This window comes from Piliocolobus tephrosceles, chromosome 1 (assembly GCF_002776525.5).
Source record: "Piliocolobus tephrosceles isolate RC106 chromosome 1, ASM277652v3, whole genome shotgun sequence".
Taxonomy (NCBI): domain Eukaryota; kingdom Metazoa; phylum Chordata; class Mammalia; order Primates; family Cercopithecidae; genus Piliocolobus; species Piliocolobus tephrosceles.
This window is the reverse complement of record NC_045434.1, coordinates 80,506,760-80,525,874: the sequence shown is the minus strand read 5'-3', so window position 1 is coordinate 80,525,874 and position 19,115 is coordinate 80,506,760. Positions and strand designations below refer to the sequence as shown.

General features: G+C 44.8%; 1 protein-coding gene and 1 pseudogene across 1 annotated transcript in view; both read left to right on the top strand.

Moving 5' to 3' along the window:
* The window catches only part of CAPN8 (calpain 8), a 73,648-nt gene that overhangs the window by 4,182 nt on the left and 50,351 nt on the right, over positions 1-19,115 (top strand). The window contains exon 2 of the mRNA XM_023203535.2: positions 6,852-6,921. Within this exon, the coding sequence (XP_023059303.1) occupies positions 6,852-6,921 (70 nt within the window). The remainder of the gene's footprint in view (positions 1-6,851; positions 6,922-19,115) is intronic.
* LOC111537001 lies at positions 16,900-17,178 on the top strand (annotated as a pseudogene).

The window sequence follows — 19,115 nt, the reverse complement described above, 5'->3', positions numbered from 1 at the left end:
CTTTCTTTCTTCCTTCCTTCCTTCCTTCCTTCCTTCCTTCCTTCCTTCCTTCCTTCCTCCCTTCCTTCCTTCCTTCCTTTCTTTCTTTCTTTCTGATGGAGTTTCACTCTTGTCACCCAGGCCAGAGTGCAATGGCACAATCTCGGCTCACTGCAACCTCTGCCCCTCAGGTTCGAGTGATTCTCCTGCCTCAGCCTCCTGAGTAGCTGGGATTACAGGCACTCGTCACCATGCCCAGCGAATTTTACATTTTTAGTAGAGACAGGGTTTTGCCATGTTGGCCAGGCTGGTCTTGAACTCCTGACCTCAGGTGATCTGCCCACCTTGGCCTCCCAAAGTGCTAGGATTATAGGCATGAGCCACTGCGCCAACCATTTTCTGTTTTTTGATAGTAGCCATCCTAATGGGTGTGAGGTGATATCTTATTGTGGTTTTGATTTGTGTTTCCCCAAAGATCAGTGATGGCGAGCATCTTTTCATGTGCTTATTGACCTTTTATAGATCATCTTTGGAGAAACGTGTATCCAAGTCCTTTGCCTTTTTTTTTTTTTTTTTTGAAGGCAGAGTCTCACATTGTTGCCCAGGCTGGGCTGCAGTGGCACGATCTCAGCTCACTGCAACCTCTGCCTCCCGGATTCAAGTGATTCTCATGTCCCAGCCTCCCAAGTAGTTGGGACCACAGACTTCCACCACAACGTTTGGCTAATTTTTTTGTATTTTTAGTAGAGATTGGGTTTTGCCATGTTGGCCAGGTTGGTTTCAAAATCCTGGTCTCAAGTGATCCACCTGCCTCGGCCTCCCAAAGTGTTGGGATTACAGGTGTGAGCTACTGCGCCCATCTCCTTTGCCTATTTTTAATTGTGTCATTTGCTTTTTTGTTTCATTGCTGCTTTTGAGGGTGATTTTGTACTTCTTCAGTGTTGGGGGCTTTAAGTCAGCTGACTAAATGTGACTCCTATGATCCTGGTTCCCACACAGACGTTAACTTCTACCGGCCTTTGTGGGAAAGGAGATGAGATGTGCTGAACATATATGTACACATGTTTTTGTCCTTTCAATAATAAAATAAAACTTGATACTTAGATGTTTTCTGAAATCATACCATTTGACATCTTGTCCCTGCTGGGTGTTTCTGCCTATTCATAAGCAATTGAGTAAAGATTTGCTGGGGCTCTTGTCCCAAGGGTTTCAGGACAAGTTTGCCCAGAGGAAGGGCTCAAGGTCAAGCATAGGTTCTCAGGATGAGCTTTTGGTTATTCACAATCCTGAGACTATTTAGGGTTGGGCAAGAACAATCCTATCACAAACAGCATGGTTGGCTATGCGAGATCAGGGGGTGTTCTTAGCACGCAGATTTTTACCTCCTTATTTTCTGACTTCCCCTCTGTGCTTGGTCAATGCCCAGCCCAGGTCCTGTGGTTTGAGGAATGCCCAGCATGAGTGGGCCCTGGTGCAGCGCAGTCAATGATATTCTTCCCTGAAGTGTCCACTTTTTGGCAATTAAGTGGTTTATTGATCTTAAGGAGAAATACAGCGAGGCAGCAATGAAGTGATGTCAGCTGCATAGTAAGGACCCAGTTCAAGAGAAATGTCAAGGGGATGAATTGTTGGGAGGTTAGGTTAAGGATGAGGGTGAGAGGCCTCAGCTTGGAGCCACTCTTTCTTCAGCTGCTATGTCTTGGATTAGTGAATCTGGAGTTTTCAGTTTAGCCATGATTTATTGCGTGCTGGTTGTGTTCAGGTGCTGGAGAGGAGTCTTTGTGGAGCTTTGGCTCATCAGGGAGAGACATATGGACAGCTGGCAGGCTGCAGAGTGGTTAAGAGGATGAGCTCGTGCGTCAGGTAGATCAGGTTTCTGGTCCTCTCTGTGCCATTTGCTAGCTGAGGAACCATGGAGAAGTTACTAACCACCCCAAGACTCAGTTTTCTCATCCATAAAATAGGGATAATAATATTACCCACTTCACTGTTTTTTGGGAGGCTTGAATGAGGAAATCTAGCTATTATTACAAGACAGAATATCCAGAGGGCGAAATAAGTAGAAATATGAACAAAATGCATGGGAGTACAGAGGAAGAAGCAGTTAAATTTGACAGTGAAATTGGGGCAGGTTAATTACTGGAGACATTTGAGTTGGGATTGTTGGAAGAGAATCAGGAGAGAGACTGAAGAGAAGGCGCAGGTGTGGGCAGAGGCACTGGGTTGTGGCAGTGCATCGGGAGCAAATGTATTCAGAGGAAGGTGGGAGTCCATTGTGATGGGAGGAGAGTCATAATCACTCGCTGTGGGAAACTGACAGACAAAGCTGGAAACATCCAGTGGGGCCAGATCACAGAGGGATGGAAGTTCTGGGTCAAGAAATGTGGCTATCCTTGAAGATGATGATGATGAAGATGGCAGCATCTCTGGGGGTCTAAAAGCCAGACCTCCTAAAGTGCAAACCAAAGCTATCAGACATGGGTAACGCTCTGGGAGAGCAGTGTGGCCAAGTAGTCAGCATCACTGAGACAGTGTGGGTTTCAGTCACTTACTGCCTTGGATTCTTAACTGATACCTGTATTTCCTTAGGCCTGGTCATCAGAGGCTGATCCTAGGTTAGAGTAATTTGCATTTATGGAGTGTTTTGAAATCCTCGCTTGAGTAATAGAAAACAGTATTACTAAAAAGACACGATTGTTATTAGGAAAGATTAAAAAAGGGTTCCAAGTGTGGGTAGGTGTGAGGCTGCCTCTTTACAGAATTCTGCCTCTTTAAAACCTCTCTGACTGCCAATTACTTTGTATCTCTGATCTGTGCTTCAACAGCAGCTTAGAAATGGAGAGAAGACCATGCCCAGTTAGTTTTTGCATTTTTATTTGTAGAGATGGGATTTCACCATGTTGACCGGGCTGGTCTCAAACTCCTGATCTCAAGTGATCAGCTCACCTTGACCTCCCAAAGTGCTGGGATTACAGGCATGAGCCACCATGCCCAGCCCGAAGTTGGGGACTTTCTGTGGTCCCTGAAAGATTCATGTAACATATTAGTCATGACATTTTTTGGTGTGTGTGTATGTGTTTTTCTGGGGTGGGGACATTTTTGAATTATACTGAATACCACATAGTAAAATGGACATTCCATCTACCTACAAACCACTTAGCACCATTCTGTATATTTCACTTTCAGTTGTCTGTAGCCTTTGCCAATCACTCTGTCTTCCAACCCAAACTCAACATTTTAATAGAACTTGGGAAGCTTATTAGATATGAATCTAATGAAATTCTATCTTATGAGCACTGTGACACGAGTAATTGAAGATACAGCTCAGGGAGTTATTCTGGAAGCATCAGCATATTCTGTGGTTAATAGTTGAAGCCATGGGGTTGAATGATGTCACCGAGCAAAAATACTTAGGGGTGTTACTGCTGTATGAAATGGGATAATCTCAGAGGGTTTAGGACCAAGAGCCAGGGGTTCCTTGGTACTTAGGGGCAAGCACAGTGGAGGAATGCCTGGAAGAGACTGAGAAGAAGTGCTCAGAGAGGCGAGGAGAAAATCAAGCGTGAGTAAGGATATGGAAGTCAAGGGAGCAGAACTTTCAGAGAGGAATAGCCAATGGTACCAAATCCAAAGAGAAGTTAGTTATTGGTGACATGGGTGAGAGGAGTTTCATGAAGCTATGGATGTAGAAGTCAGATTTCAGGAGACTGACAGATGAATGGAGAATGAAGAACAGGAACCTATTTATCTATTTATTTTTTGAGACAGAGTCTCACTCTGTTGCCCAGACTAAAGTGCAGTTGTGCAATCTTGGCTCACTGCAACCTCTGCCTCCCAGGTTCAAGTGATTCTCTTGCTTCAGCCTCCGGAGTAGCTGGGCCTACAGGTGCCCACCACCACACCTGGCTAATTTTTGTATTTTTAGTAGAGACGGGTTTTGCCCTGTTGGCCAGGCTGGTCTGGAACCCCTGACCTCAGGTGATCCACATGCTTTGGCCTCTCAAAGTGCTGGGATTACAGGCATGAGCCACCACGCCCAGCCAAGAACCTATTTTAAGAGAGTTTTTAAGAAAAGAGATTCTTCCAAACCTCTATAGAGTGTGCTGTCTTTTCTTCCCTCTTGACAATACAGCCTTTTCCTTCTTTTGTTTTTAAAACAACATTAAAATTAAAAATTTTTTCTCTTTCTTTTTACTTATTACTCTTTCAGATCTCTCTGCCTTTTGTTTGCCAAAAAATGACTGCCTGGAGACTGGGAGCTCTTGAGCACCCGGAGTGCACATTTGCAGCTACACACTTTTAGAACACCTAGATTGGCTGGTGCCACCTTTCTGTTTAAGTTGCTACCAGAGATTGCAAAAGACTGAAAGTGAATGAATAAACGAAAAACTAAAGGTCCATCACTGGAGAACCTTTATTTACAAATAAATAAATAGAAACAAAATAAACAAGCTAAATAACGTGTGGTACTTTTAATGAAGTTACAAAGCTCTCTATGTCCTAAGAAAAGATGCATGTACAAGACATATGTGATAAAAATGTGGGTATGTATATAGATGTGCTTTTATATCAGAAGACAGTTTCTGGAGGGACACTTAAGAAACGCTACCAGTGCGGACTCTGAGGTGGAAGGGATTGTGTGTTTTACACCGTTATTTACTGTTGGGGATTTTCTCATGTTCATGTACTAATTTTTCAATGAAAAACAGGTAAATAAATTTTTGTTGTTGTTGTTGTTTTTGAGACGGAGTTTCACTCTTGTTGCCCAGGTTGGTGTGCAATGGTGTGATCTTGGCTTACTGCAACCTCCGCCTCCTGGATTCTCCTGCTTCAGCCTCCTGAGTAGCTGGGATTATAGGGGTGCACCACCACGCCCGGCTAATTTTCGTATTTTTAGTAGAGACGGGGTTTCACCATGTTGTCTAGGATGGTCTCGAACTCCTGACCTCAGGTGATCCGCCCGCCTCGGCCTCCCAAAGTGCTGGGATTACAGGCATAAGCCACTGCACCTGGCATAAATTTTTTTAATACTTGAAAAAAAAAAAAAGTCAGCCCAGAGGAACTGTTTCTGCCATTTCAGCAGGAGCCATCACCTTATAGAGGCTATGGGGCTGCCACCTGGAAGGCTCCACCTCCCACAACAGAATCCCAGAATCCCCGTTGCCAGCTCCATCCAGACCCCAAGCGTCTGCCCTCAGCCCACCCTCCTGCTTCCCAGTCCTTTTTGATCTGCCCTTTCTTCACCTCTATGAAGTAAGAACGAAATGATTCTCTCTCTCTGTGACCAGACAGTCTTTGATGTAGTGCAGCCCAAGATGCCTCTGATTAAATGTAGGCTGACTTCCATTTTGTTCCTTAAGGTCCTGTCCTTTTCCCCTAGCAGTTTGCCTGGTGAACAGGTAGACCCATCTCTTCTTTAGGAACCAGTACGTAGACTGCTCCTGCATCCTACCTTTCTAACGGACAGGCATCATCTCCCACCCACTAAATCTCGCAGCCATCATCCCTGTTGGGCCCTTCTCATTTTTCTCTCTTTGTGTTTTTTCTTCTTTTGTGGATATAGCTTACATTCTATTATTATGCACTAGCCTTTTTCTCTGACTTTTTCATAATGTCAATCTTGGTTTCCTATATACACCACAAGCACCTTGAGGCCAAGAACTATGTGGTTTATTTCTTTTCTTTCTGCATTTCACCATGTTTCCCTCTTTCCCCTGCCTGCCATGGTTCAAAGGGTACTGGATACAAAATGGGCACTCAAAAAATCCTTGCTGGGTAAACAAAGAAAGGATGACTAAAGCATGAGTCATTGTGCCCCAACAGAGCACCAGAGCCATGAGACTGCTTGTAGGCAGATGCCAGTTGAGATAGGTGAGTGGAGGAAGTAAGTGCAGGTCAGGTGTGTGAATGTATCAGAGATGAGTTCTCTTCTCAGGACACATGGTACTTCTGACACCTCAGTGTGTCCATCAGCACATGGGGTCATTATCATTTAGTCAAGACTTTAACGAGTGCCCACCGGGCGCACAGCAGTGTGCTAAATATTCTTCTAATCTTCTCTTTATGTAAATAGGGGTGTTTTCTGAATAGGTGATATCATTTTTCATCACATATTATCTCAGCCTTTGCCTTTCTTCTACCTCCGTGTTCCTCACCACCTTTTCACACCCACACACCCACACCACACATATAGTATTAAAACACTAGTCCTATCCGGGTGCTGTGGCTCATGCCTGTAATCCCAGCACTTTGGGAAGCCGAGGCAGATGGATCACTTGAAGTCAGGAGTTCAAGACCAGCCTGCCTATAATGGTGAAATCCCGTCTCTACTAAAAATACAAAAACAAACAAACAAACAAACAAACAAACAAACAAACAAACAAACAAAATTAGCCAGGTGTGGTGGCACGTGCCTGTAATCCCAGCTATGTGGTAGGCTGAGGCAGGAGAATCACTTGAATCCGGGAGGCGGAGGTTGCAGTGAGCCGAGATCATGCCACTGCACTCCAGCCAGTGCAACAATGCGAGATGCTGTCTCAAAAATAAAATAAAATAAAATAAAATAAAATAAAATAAAATAAAATAAAATAAAATAAAATAAATAAAAAATAAACAAAAAATGAAAACACTAGTTCTGGCAGGGGCTCTGGACTCCCGCTCCTGCTCTGTTCACCCCTGGCTATGTGACTGTGGGCAGGGCTCGTCTCTTCTCTGGGCTTCAGAGTCCTCAGCAACAAAACAATGTGATGGGCAGTAGACGATCTCCTGGGTTTCTTCCCGCTGTGCACTCTGGGACTCTGATGTTCCTTTCCCCAGGCTGCCACCGTCACTGAGCACCTTGTGACTTGTGTTTTGTTCCAAATTGCTTTCAGGAGTTGTGTCCCAGCCCTCAGTTTATCATTGGTGGAGCCACGCGCACAGACATTTGTCAGGGTGGTCTAGGTGAGTAATTGGGGAGAGTCTTATTTGTTTTGGGAGAGGGTGGGTGTGTATGTGTCATGAGTAAACATCAGATGAAGCTGTGAGACTTCACTGAGTGAATTAGGTACCTGATGTGTCTGTCTGGGTTTGTGTTTTTTGAGGCTACATCCTTCACTGTGGGTCCAAATGATGGGAATACCTCTTGGCTCCCCCTAATGAGAGATTTTGCCAGCTCATTTAACCACTTTAATGCTAGAGCAAGGAGCCAGGATTACAGGTGTAGAGTAGATACCTGTGCTATACCGTGTTTTTGTTGCAGTTACCTTTAACTAGACATAATTTGTCCTATGGAATGACGGGCTGTCATAATAAGTGCTTTTATAATTAGTAAGAAAACAAGAATCTTATTTTTCTAGCCAGGCATTCTTTCATAGGCCTGGGATCCTGTAATCAAAAACCTTCATTTCTGATCTTATCATATTCCTTTTAAATTGGGGGCAGTTGAGGTTAAGACATAATTTCATTTAGTTTTGTAAGTTCTAGCCTCCATTGTCAGAAACCGAGGCTCTCCTTGGTAGCAGACGAGCTTTATTGATCTCGTAAGCCCTGCTGATACCAAGGCCTCACAGATGGGAGTTTCTGTGTTGAATTGGACAATCCTTACATTTTATGGACAACATGGCTGTGAATTGAATTTGAGGGGTTTCCAAACCACCATACAGTGACAGCTGCAAAATACAGAACTGGAAATGAAGACAGAAAAGAAACAAATGCTGCTTACTGAAAATCGGCAACACAAACAGAAACCTCAGCATCACATGGATCCCATAACCGCCCCCTCTTTATTTTTTTCAGGAGGTTTTCTCTTTTTTTCATTCTTATTGCAACCGGGAAAGCCCTTTCTCTTCAACCTGCTGGAAATGTTCATGATTTTGAAAATCACAAGGCGTTTTATTTTAAATGCTTCCAAAGTTCTCTCCTTTAATGAATATAGCAAATATACCCTAGAAAGAGCTCACAGAGCGTGACCATCAAGCAGCGGGAATGATTCGGGGTGCCACATGCGAGCGCCTGCCCGGTTCCCTGAAAACCACAGCCTCCATTTCCCGAGCTTTTGTGTGAGGGCTCACAGAGGGGTAGCGTTCTGACCTTTTCTTGTTCTGGGTAAGTGTGGTGCCTTTCTACTTCCAGCTGCATGTTTAACCTAATTATGCCTGTGTCTCAGGGACATACAACTTCGAGTGCACCCCAAACAGCTCCTTGTTGGAGATGAGTTAACTGTGGGAAAGGTATTTAATAAGTACCTTTTCCTTGATGGGCTTGGATGGATTTTTCTTTGAATAGTTTGAAGCAAGGAGAAGTGAGGGTTTCCAAAAAGCGGCCTGAGCGTTACCATGGTGAGTGCGTGCTGCCAATGGAGACGGAGGCTGGAAGCACAGGAAATGAACCCAACCAGCTCTCCGAATCCAGCTCACATGAGAACAAATGGGGCAGCCTCTGTGGTGGCTGCCCCGGGGAGCCCAGCCGCTGCGGTAGTTTTTAATGAACAGAGCGGAAAGCGGCTAGGGAGTCCAACCTCCTGAAAGGAGCCAGGTGCAGACTGAGCCTCTGCCAGTAGAAAAGAAGATTCACAGCGCCAAGGCTATAACCCAGAGCATCAGGCTGGGGAGCTAGGGGCTGAGTTGCAACAGCCTCTGTGGCTTGAGGGATCTGAGTCAGGGCTGGTCCTGAACAGTGGGTAAATTGTGAGAGATTAAGAGGAGAGATTTCCCACTCGATATACTGGGTGTATTCCCAAAGAACAAGGGAACAGCACATGGCACTTGTTGAATTGGGGCCTGATACGCATTAACGTTTGTTAAATGTTCTGTTGGCTTTTCAGAGCACAACACAGCACAGTGTAATCTGCTCTAAGGGTTTCTAAAAAAAATGTTTATATATATATAAATAATAAATAAATAAATAAATATAAATATAAATAAATACATACATTCATATATATATATGTATTTTTTTTTTGAGACAAGGCCTGGCTCTGTCTCCCAGGCTGGAGTGCAGTGGCCCGATCTTGGCTCACTGCGACCTCCTTCTCCTGGGCTCAAGTGATTCTCCCACCTCAGCCTCCTGAGCAGCTGGGACAATAGGCGTGCACTACCACACCCAGCTAATTTTTTTGTATTTTTTGTAGAGACAGGGTTTTGCCGTGTTGTCCAGGATGGGGTTTTTTAAAAACAGTTTATTTGTATGATGAAAATGATGTCTTTTTCATAGAGTTCTGTGTTATTATTTCATCATTATTTTGAATACACACAATATAAAAATTAAAGCAACTGAAAAGCACCCAGTGAAGTCTGTTTCCCAACTGTCTCCACTGACTCCATTGCTCACTGCCTTGCAGCCACTCAAAAAATTTCCTCCGTGTTTCTTTATGCAAATTCAAGCAAATCTAAGTACATATTCTAAATATCCCTTTCTTGTATTGAAGGCAGCACACTATCAACATTGTTTGGCACCTTGCCATTATTTGGTGTTATTTCACTTAATAAAGTATTTGGGAGATCTTTCCATACCAGTCTATAAAGAACTTGGGTCTCTGTGAACCATTCCAAGTGTTGCACTCTGTCGTGAGTGTGCACTGTGGTGGATTTATCCTGTCTCCAAAGGATGGACATTTGAGTTATTTTCTCTCTTGCATTCGTATAAAACACGTGGCAGTGGATCTCCTTGTTCGCACTTCATATTGGGTGTGTAAGGCTATTTGCCAGCAGGTCCAAAGTCTGGCTGCTTCTGTCAGGGTGGGCTATGTGTTGTCCCTTTCTCCTTACTGTCCTTGCTAAGCCAGATTTTGATCCTAAATGTGTGAGTCTCTTGGCTACCACCAGATGTTATGCTTACATAGAGCCCAGGAGCTGGCTTTCCTTGAGGACATATTTTAGGAAAATAAAGATTGAGGAAGCTGAATGCCAAGGATCCAATTGTTTCAAGTAATTTTTTCTGGTAGAATATGACTTTTCTTTGGGCAGCTCAGTCCCTGAAGGAGGACAGTATGATTTTACCTCCACTTAAGTAATTAAATGACTAATCCTTTGTTGAAACAGCTCTCAAATGAAAGCCCTCCCACAACACTTAGGCCTCCTGGCACACTGAGAAGGAGAGTTCTTCAAAGTTGCTGTTCCTGGCAATCCTAGCCTTTCCTTGCTCCATCTTCTCAGTGGAGCCTGTTCTCACCATGTCTAGCAAGGGCCACCCACACTCAGTGTCTTCCTGGAGTGCGAGGCAGACTCAGGGCTGCCCCATGTGGTGATGGAATAAGCTGTAAGTGGTCCCCTGTGGGTCATGTCTGTGGGTGCTTTTTCCAGTGGACGCTCAAGGGTGCACATCACTCAGGAAACTGCAGGGACCCAGCCAGTCTCTCCACTGCTCGTTCCATCACAGTCTCTCTCCCTTGCATTTTGGCCTATGCACATTTCAGAGCATCTCGAGACCTCTGTGGCCACTAAAATAGACTTTGTCCTAAGAATATAGTACCTATTTCTGGCTTTGTGCAACGCCTTATAATAAGTCATACCCATATATCAACCAGAACTCCTTTGGTCACTGGCTTTCAAAATCCAACCCAACTATTAATAGCTTAAGGAAAAGGAGAATTTACTGGCTTATCCAACTAGATCATGGAAGGGGAATGGCATTGTTGGCCTCGAAGCCTGGTTCCAGGGATCTAAATGTTCCTGGCACACTCTCTCCTCATCTCTCTTCTCTGTTGGTATATACAGGTTGGCTTCATTCTCTTCCATGGCAGACAAGATCTATCTAGCAGGAAACAGGACCACTAATGATTCCAAACTTTCTCTCAGTATAATCATAAACCTGCTTTGGTTTTACTGATCTCAGAAAAGGACTGTGATGTTATGGTTTGGGTCTTCTGCCACTCCTTGAGCCAGTTACTGCAGTCAGGGCAGTGAGGTGCCATATGGTTAGCCCAGCCTAGATCAGGGGCCCATTCTTGTTGTTGGGAGCCTCTTGTGACTGGGAACCTTCTCTAAAACCACAGGGAGAACTATCCAAAAGAAGGGGCATGGCCATGGCTTTGGACAGACAGAATAAGGCAGGTACACCCCAACATGTAAATGGAGAGGGATCCCAGGTCTGGTCCAGCCTGCACTCTCCCTCTCCAAGGCCACCTCTTCCCTCTGAGCCCCATAGCCCTGGCATCTTTCCCCCTCTCCTAAATCCATCACTCTGCAATGCTCCTGGAAATGTCTTTGCCAAGGGCCCCTCCTCTCTCTTTCTTGATCTACCACTAGCAGCATCTAATTCAGTATGCACAGGTAGTCTTCTTGTTGCACCTCTGCCCTCCCCATCTCAGATTTCACAGCTGTAAAGTGCAGATATAATCAAAGCCAGCTGGTCAGGTGGCTGTAATGGGTAGAGAGTTGACACTTGGTTCCTTGTCCTCTAGGAAGTGGGGGCTCCCATGGGTGGAGGGGTATGTTAATAACCCTGGGAGTCCTGACTGTGTGCTCCATGAGACTGTCTTACACATTGATATATCCATGGTGCTTGGTGCCTAGCCGGGCTCCATAAATGTCTGTTGCACTTTTGATCTGTTGATGTAAACCCTCTGCCTGTCATCGTTATTAAATCATTTGAAAACACAGATAGCCTAAATCCAAGGGTTTTTGTATTTTTCATTTTCCTTTGCCAGCATCACTCTTGGCAATCAGGCTGGATCAGGCATTTAGAATAAAAATTCCATCCTGAGGTTGCCTATGTGTCTCTATTTTCAAAAGATTTCAGAGTTTCATGCAAACCAGCTTGTCTGCATGTCTGTCCCCAGGTTGCTGACACTGCTGGGTGGGTACATTAAGGGGGTTGGAAGTGCTGGTTGATCCTTGACAGTGGAAGGATGTCCTGGGAATAGGTCATGGAGGAGACTGTCCCCAGCCTGTGATGGTGGCTGTGGATAAAGGAACACAGTGCTCATTGCATCCTGGGGACCCCAGCAGGACTCTCAGAGTAAGCCTGTCTCTCACAGGCTCAGCAGTAACTGCTAACTCTACCTGCCATGCAAGCTCCATCCAGTTCTTACCTGAGTGCATCCACAGGTAGGGAAACACTAAGGCGTGGTATCATTTGTGCTTATGGTTGTGAAAATGCAACAGGACTTGAATCGTCTTTGTGTGTAAATAGGCCCAGAGGCCACATGAGCAATGCTACATATAAAAGTAGAAGAACTTGGTCTCTAAAAACTGAAATTTGATGCTTGCTGCTTTCAGGAATGGGGAGCAAGAGACTTTCTTCTTTCCTAAATGAGGACCAGAGACTACCAGAATGTAGAAAGAAATTAGAGTGCTTTTGGAGTAACACATTGCTAATAGGTTTATCCAAACTTTGAATCTAGTGGGTGGCTTATTTTCCATTGGGATTCATGAGTGAGATGAGCTTTGCCTTAAGGGTTTGGTAAGTGCTGGGGTTTCTTTCTCTGTCTCCTGCTTTACCCATCTATTTTTCACTCTGTCTTATACTCTGTGTGTTTGTGCTTGTGTGTGTTTTTCTCTTCTAACCCCCTTTTCTCTATTGACCTGATTTTTCTCTTCACCTCTATGAAATGGATGTCTTTTTCATTTTTGTTGCATTTATTGAGTAGAGTTTCATATTCTGTATTTCTGTTTTGTAAAAAGAATGACTGGACCTTTTCATATGTCTCTAAAGGCAAACAAGGAACCAACAGCAACAACCTAAATCCAGTTGCCTTCTCTTCTGCATCTTGCACATTGATTTTCCTCTGTGAGCCCACGCTTCCCCACAGAGCCAGGCCTGGACTCCTGGAACAGGGACCTGGTGTGCACATCACTAGTCAGTAATTGGAAGTAGTGTCAGCATCTTTAAGATCACTTTCCTGTACACCTTTTGATCTGTAGCATCCTTCGAGGACTGTGGCAAAGTAAATCAATTCACTAGGACTGAGCAGATACTTTTAATGAGCAATCAGGGAAGCCTCAGGGAACGTAAAGGGCCAAATCTACTCATTGATTCTGAAGAGCACAGGGTCAGGCCTCCGGCAGGTGGGAAAAACTGCAGATGACAGCTCCATGCGATCCAGGGGGCTTAACTGATTCAGGGGAAGTTCACTTTGCTGCCTGCGGTGGTTCCCTTTCTCTGTGGCACATCTTTTCCCTCAATTTTGGGTCCTGGTGCTCATCGCCCTCTGGTTTTGTTACACTAACACCAATCTCCTTTCTACTCTGAACAAAGGGTCCAGGACAACAACTTCCACTTTAATGAGAGTGTGAGGTCGTGGATTACAGGAGGATTTGCATATTGCGCGTTATTTCAGGAGCACGAAAGAATTCTGCTTTGCGTGGAGAGTTCCACAAACCTTCACTAACTTAGCTCCTTGCAGTATTACTGCAGGAGATGAAGTACAGTCATGGAGATCAGTGGTGATTTTCATATCGTATGACAGTTGCTGCAAATATCCAAAACCCCACATCTGCTCACTGCCATTTCATAATTACGTTATCTATCAGGCCCCTCTCCAAATCTTTTGTTCAAGGCATTAATAGAAAAGCATAGCATTATTATATTTTTAATAAACATATTTTGATAACTTCCAGTATAATTGTTTTTATGGCCCTATTTTTAGTCTGAAGCATTTGCCAAAGAGGTCCTTCCTGTAAACCAAAAAGTGACCGCAGCAGGTCTTAATCAATTTGAGGTTTTATTTTGCTAAGGTTGAGGACACATCTGGGAAAAAGAAACACAAGTCACAGTAGGATCTGTGACCTGTTCTTTTTCCAAAGAGGGTTTTGGGAACTTCAACATTTAAAGAGGAAAGAGCAAGCAGGAGGGAAGAAAAAAAAGGAGAGGGTAGGCAATGAGGCAAGTGGTTACATTCTTGTGAGGCTCTGATTAGTGCTCAGTGAATCTACATTTTACATGTGAAAAGAAGTGGGTAGATGAAAAGTCATTTATGCATTTTTCTTGTGTTCAGTGAATCTGCATTTTACATAGGATAAAGCAAGCCTGTGAAATTACAACTACCTGTTTGGGAACAAAAGAAAGGTAGTTTTAGGGCAACTCAATTCCCAAGTTTAAATTTTCCTTTACCATAATGAGTTTGGGGTCCCAAGATTCCACTTTTCTTTCACAATGCACAGGAAAGGCTAAGAATCTTATCTTACAGGCATGCTGGGCTCCTTCTGCCAGGGTAGACTTCTTTTTGCCAGAAGAGAATTTTGTCAGTGCTCTCCAGTTTCACCTACTCAGAGGTGACCTGACTATTCCTCACTTTGTAAGAAAAGTGCAAAATTGCCAGTGAGCCTGAGTCTCCACGAAGGCACCCTCTGAACCTTATGAGAGGTGGCAGGTGGTCCCAGGCCAGGGCATGCTCTCTGAGCTCCAGCTCAGCTGGGCTGCCTGAGGTTTGGGTCTGAAAATCAAGTCTTAGAGTGTTTCTGATTCCTACTGAGAGGGTTGCTTGTTAAAATGAATCTGTTTTGCATTCTAGGGGATAATTATTTTAACACCTTTCACAGACCCCAGTGTTAGGACTTGACTTCACACCTACCAGCTCTGCTCTCTGCCTGTGGCTTCAGTTTTGCAGACGTTATCCCAGGGCCTAAGGACAATTTCTCTGTCACAGACTGGCCGAGAGTTTGGGTTTCTTCAGCTCTCTCTGACTTATTAGGTGTACCCTGCTGCCCCGCCTCAGCCATTAGTTCCAGCACTTGTGGATGGTTCTTAAAGGGGACAACTAAAAGAGATCTGAAGACAATGCAGTTGATCAAGCATCAGTAATGCAATATTCCAGTCCCCAAGGCTCAAGGGAGCCTATGCGTGCTCTCTTGGGGATGTGGTTGAAGAGAAAAAGGTGGAGACAGGCTGGTGCAGAAGTAGGAAGCGTGAGGTTACAGGCTGTGTTAAGGCCTCTGTCACATTCAGGGCAGCTCTGGGCATTTACTGGAAGCCGTGGCAGCAGCATCTGGCACTGGCTGGGAGACGTACACCCTCAGTTCTTCAGTAGGCTGGCTCCCGCCATCCAAGGAATAGAGCAGGATGCTCCCAGAAAAGGCTGGTCCTTTTGGAAGCAAATCCATATCGCCTGCTCATGGGAGAAAGGACAGGTGACGCCCTTCTAAGAGGCCATGAACCTGAGGAATGGAAACAAGTCCCATCTAACAAGTCCTTTGCAGACACTGTTCTCTCTCTAGTGCTTTCTCTTGGCCCTGTGGTTGCTGTGTCACCTCCCTCTTGTTGTCTCAGCTGTTCTTGCTGACATCGGGCTGGGCAATCCCTTGCCAGCTGGCAGAAGTGGATTGGGTCTTCCCTGTACAGAGTGCAGTCTATTTTCCCCACAGTGCTCCCTGTACCCCCATAGTCACCTTGTAAATTTACAGGGGGCATTTCTTGCTGGCTTAGGGAATGGGATGATGCCACTCCATACCTTGCCCCAAACCTGCTCCTTGAAAGTGGAGCACTTTGGTTTACCCTCTCCCTTCTGCTCCGGGAGGCCTCTTTGTGCCTCCCTCAGGGGTCCCATAGGGTAGCTAAGCAGCCCTGGGATGTGTTCTCTGGCTTCATGACCTGGTTACTTTGGTCTGCATTCTTGTTCAGCCTTGGTCTCTGATGCTCTGCCACCTGGGACCCCAGCCTTCCGCTCTATAGTGGGAGAGAGACCTGGGGATCCCTCCCCAGTTGCATCTGGAGCCCCTTCTGTACACGTGTTCAGGACTCAGAAACTGTGTTTCTCCATCATTTAACAGGACAATGCCTGGAGTGATCCTCCCATCCCCTTCAGACTTGGCTTAGGCTCATATTTCCTCAAATTCCATTTGCTCTGACTTGTTTTCCATGTCTGCTTGGGAGCAGTGTCTCCTTTCTCTGCTGGATCCTGGGTATCCAGAGTTGGAGGGTGTGATGGTTAATACTGAGTATCAACTTGATTGGATTGAAGGATACAAAGTATTGTTCCTGGGTGTGTCTGTGAGGTGTTGCCAAAGGAGATTAACATTTGAGTCAGCAGACTGGGAGATGCAGACCCACCCTCATTCTGGGTGGGCACCATCTAATTAGCTGCCAGCGTGGCCAGGATAAAAGCAGGCCGAGGAATATGGAAGGACAGGACTTGCCGAGTCTTCCCAACTTCATCTTTCTCCTGTGCTGGATGCTTCCTGCCCTTGAACATTGGACTCCAAATTCTTCAGCTTTTGGACTCTTGGACTTACACCAGTGGTTTGCCAGGGGCTCTTGGGCCTTTGACCACAGACTGAAGGCTGCACTGTTGGCTTCCCTGCTTTTGGGGTTTGGGGACTTGGACGGGCTTCCTGGCTCCGCAGCTTGCAGACAGCTTATTGTGGAACTTCATCTTGTGACCGTGTGAATCAATACTCCTTAATAAACTCCCTTTCATATATACATCTATCCTATTAGTCCTGTCCCTGTAGAGAACCTTGACTAATACAGACACATCTAGGGAAGGATTAACTCTGGGGGCCACAACTCCGATGCCTACAGAGGCCACATAAATGAGTAAAATAGGCCAGGAGGAGGTAACAAAAGAGAGCAGTGGGGACTGTGGCAAACCAGAGAGCATGCATTCTGTGAGGAGCAAGCCACAAACGAGGAGGAGGAACCACAAGCGAGGAAGTCACCTCACTCTAGCTGGATGTCACCACGCAGGAGCTGGGAGACCTTCCCAGACTGCCCTGGGTTTCCTAGCGCTCCCCTTGAAACTCTCACTCCCCTCACCCTGCTCTGGTTTCTTTACAGGATTTACCACCACCTGTCACATGCGTTTATTTATTGTTTGCCGTTCTCACTAGTATGTATACTCCATAACATCAAGGATTTTATTTTTCCCCACTATTGTATCCTTAGGGCCTGGAATACTTGGCACAGAGTGAATGCTCAGTAAACATTTGTAGAATAAGTAGAGAGAGAAATTTTGGCCAGATTTTGCAGTTTTTCTAAGGAATCAGAAATCTAGGAAATTCCATCATGGTGTACTGTGGTCAGGGCCAGAAAGTGCAGAAAGCTACGACAGAGCCCATCAATCTCATCTTCAGATTCTTGCAAAATAGATCCCAGATTCAGGTATGGCTCTATGAGCAAGTGAATATCTGGATAGAAGGCTGTATCATTGGTTTTGATGAGTATATGAACTTTGTATTAGTTGATGCAGAAGAGATTTATTCTAAAACAAAGTTAAGAAAACAACTGGGTTGGATCATGCTAAAAGGAGATAATATTACTCAGCTACACAGTGTCTCCAACTAGAAATGATCAATGAAGTGAGAAATTGTTGAGAAGGATATAGTTTGTTTTTAGGTGTCCTTTGTCCAATATGAACATTTATTCATATTGTTTTGATTACCCTTTTGTTATTACAAGATGGCAATAAGTACTGTGGGATTGTTTGTATTAAATTTTTTTTTTTTTCAAGGAAATCCGAAGTCTAGATTTTCTAGAAATCTAGAAATCACTACGCTGGCCAGTACTGTATGCGCTGGACAGACTAGATCTGCAAGCAGATTAGGACAGGTTTATCGCCTTCAGTAATTCAGTTTATCGCCTGAATTATGGTGCGGAGCCTGGGGACTTTCTACATTCCAGTCAGCTTTCACCTGTGATCTGCGTTGAGCTACTGCGAGCTGTCCTCACTTCGGTGTTTGGAGAAACTCTGTGCTTCTGTAGATTGTGTTCCAGGCTTCTGTGCAGTCAGAAGGCTTTCTCTGCAGTTGCCCTGCCCACCAGCCTGGCCAGGGTCCCCTCTACTACTCCCTTTAAGAGTTTTGCTTCCTTCCTATTTCCTTTCACATATTTTTGCTCTTCAGCATTGTACTCAGGATATTTTCCCAGCCTCAAAATATCTTGTTTTCTGCTCACATGACCCCACTGGGTTCCTTGGCATTTTAACATTTGAGGGCAGTTCATCTCATCTCAGTATATTTGAGCCTGGAAGACCACTCTCATCTTGCTAGGAGATGCCATTATCTCTGTTTAATATTCGATGCAATTTAAAGATCTCTGTACATTTGGAAACCTCAGGATACCTAGCCCGGAGTTGGAACTGCCGTGCCACTTAGGATCATTTTTGGAGGGGACACTTGACAGTGTGTCAGGACTGTCCCCAACAATAATGACAATGTGCCATTTTTGTATCTCATCATGTGTATTTCAGCCATGGCTGAAGCTAACAATTCCATCTCAGTGCTCATCTTTTCATTTCTTTCCCTGTTGCACCTGACTTCCAGCATTTTTGTCTTATTTTTGAAACCAAAGAGCATTATAATTAAACTCAGTAAGCAAGCTGCTTTCCCTTGAAACAGGCTCTGAGATGTATTTACATAAGCCTCAAATATATTTACTCAGTGGGTTTTTTCCCCCTCTGGTGAATCAATTCCATTTTTTAATTTACTAAGAAAAATTTTTCCCTCTAAGCAGCATTAAAGGTTTGATTTAAAGCTGGAGGTGAGGCAGAAAGTCCTGAAGCTGTTTCATGCCATTCAGTCTTATTCCCTTCCACAATCACAGAAACAAGATGGATGAGAATTGGCTTGGTGGGCTTCATAAGCAGCTAGGAGGAGCTCTGAAATAATCTGAACAAGTTTCTTCAGCTGTGAAGAGTTTGCTTGCTTTTTTTTGCCTTTCCCTCTCCACCGAAAACTTAGAAGGTAAGGCAAAAATGGCTTCTGATTCAAAGATGACCCACCAGCCTTTCCTGTTCTTTCCTCTGTTTTGAAGTACATTAACTCTCTGGGGAGCTCTGTAGCTCCTGGAAGCCAAAGATCCCCCTGGCCCAGAATTGTAGTGATGTGTGACAGCTGCCCTCCCTGTGGAGCTGGCCCTCACGCTGCTATCAGGTCTGATATCAGGTCTGAGAGGCCCCTTCTGGGTCGTCATGGGAACCAGGAGTGGAGGTGCCGGGAAACCTATGGGGGGCAGCAGAAGTGGATTATTTAGTGTGCCTTATTATATGTAGCATGACTCCAAAGAGTTATTTTGAGGCTATAAAAAATATAGTTGCCATAAATGAGTCATGTTACCATTGTTCAGAAAAACACCAGTACTTTGGGGGCTAACCTTTGAAACTCTTTGTTTCAGAAAAATACCAGACTTGGGGCTAATCTTTGAAACTCTTAGTGACTTTCTTCCCTGGGTGACCCCAGTACCCCACCATCTGCTGAAAACACAGCACTTGGGCCCTTTTGAGT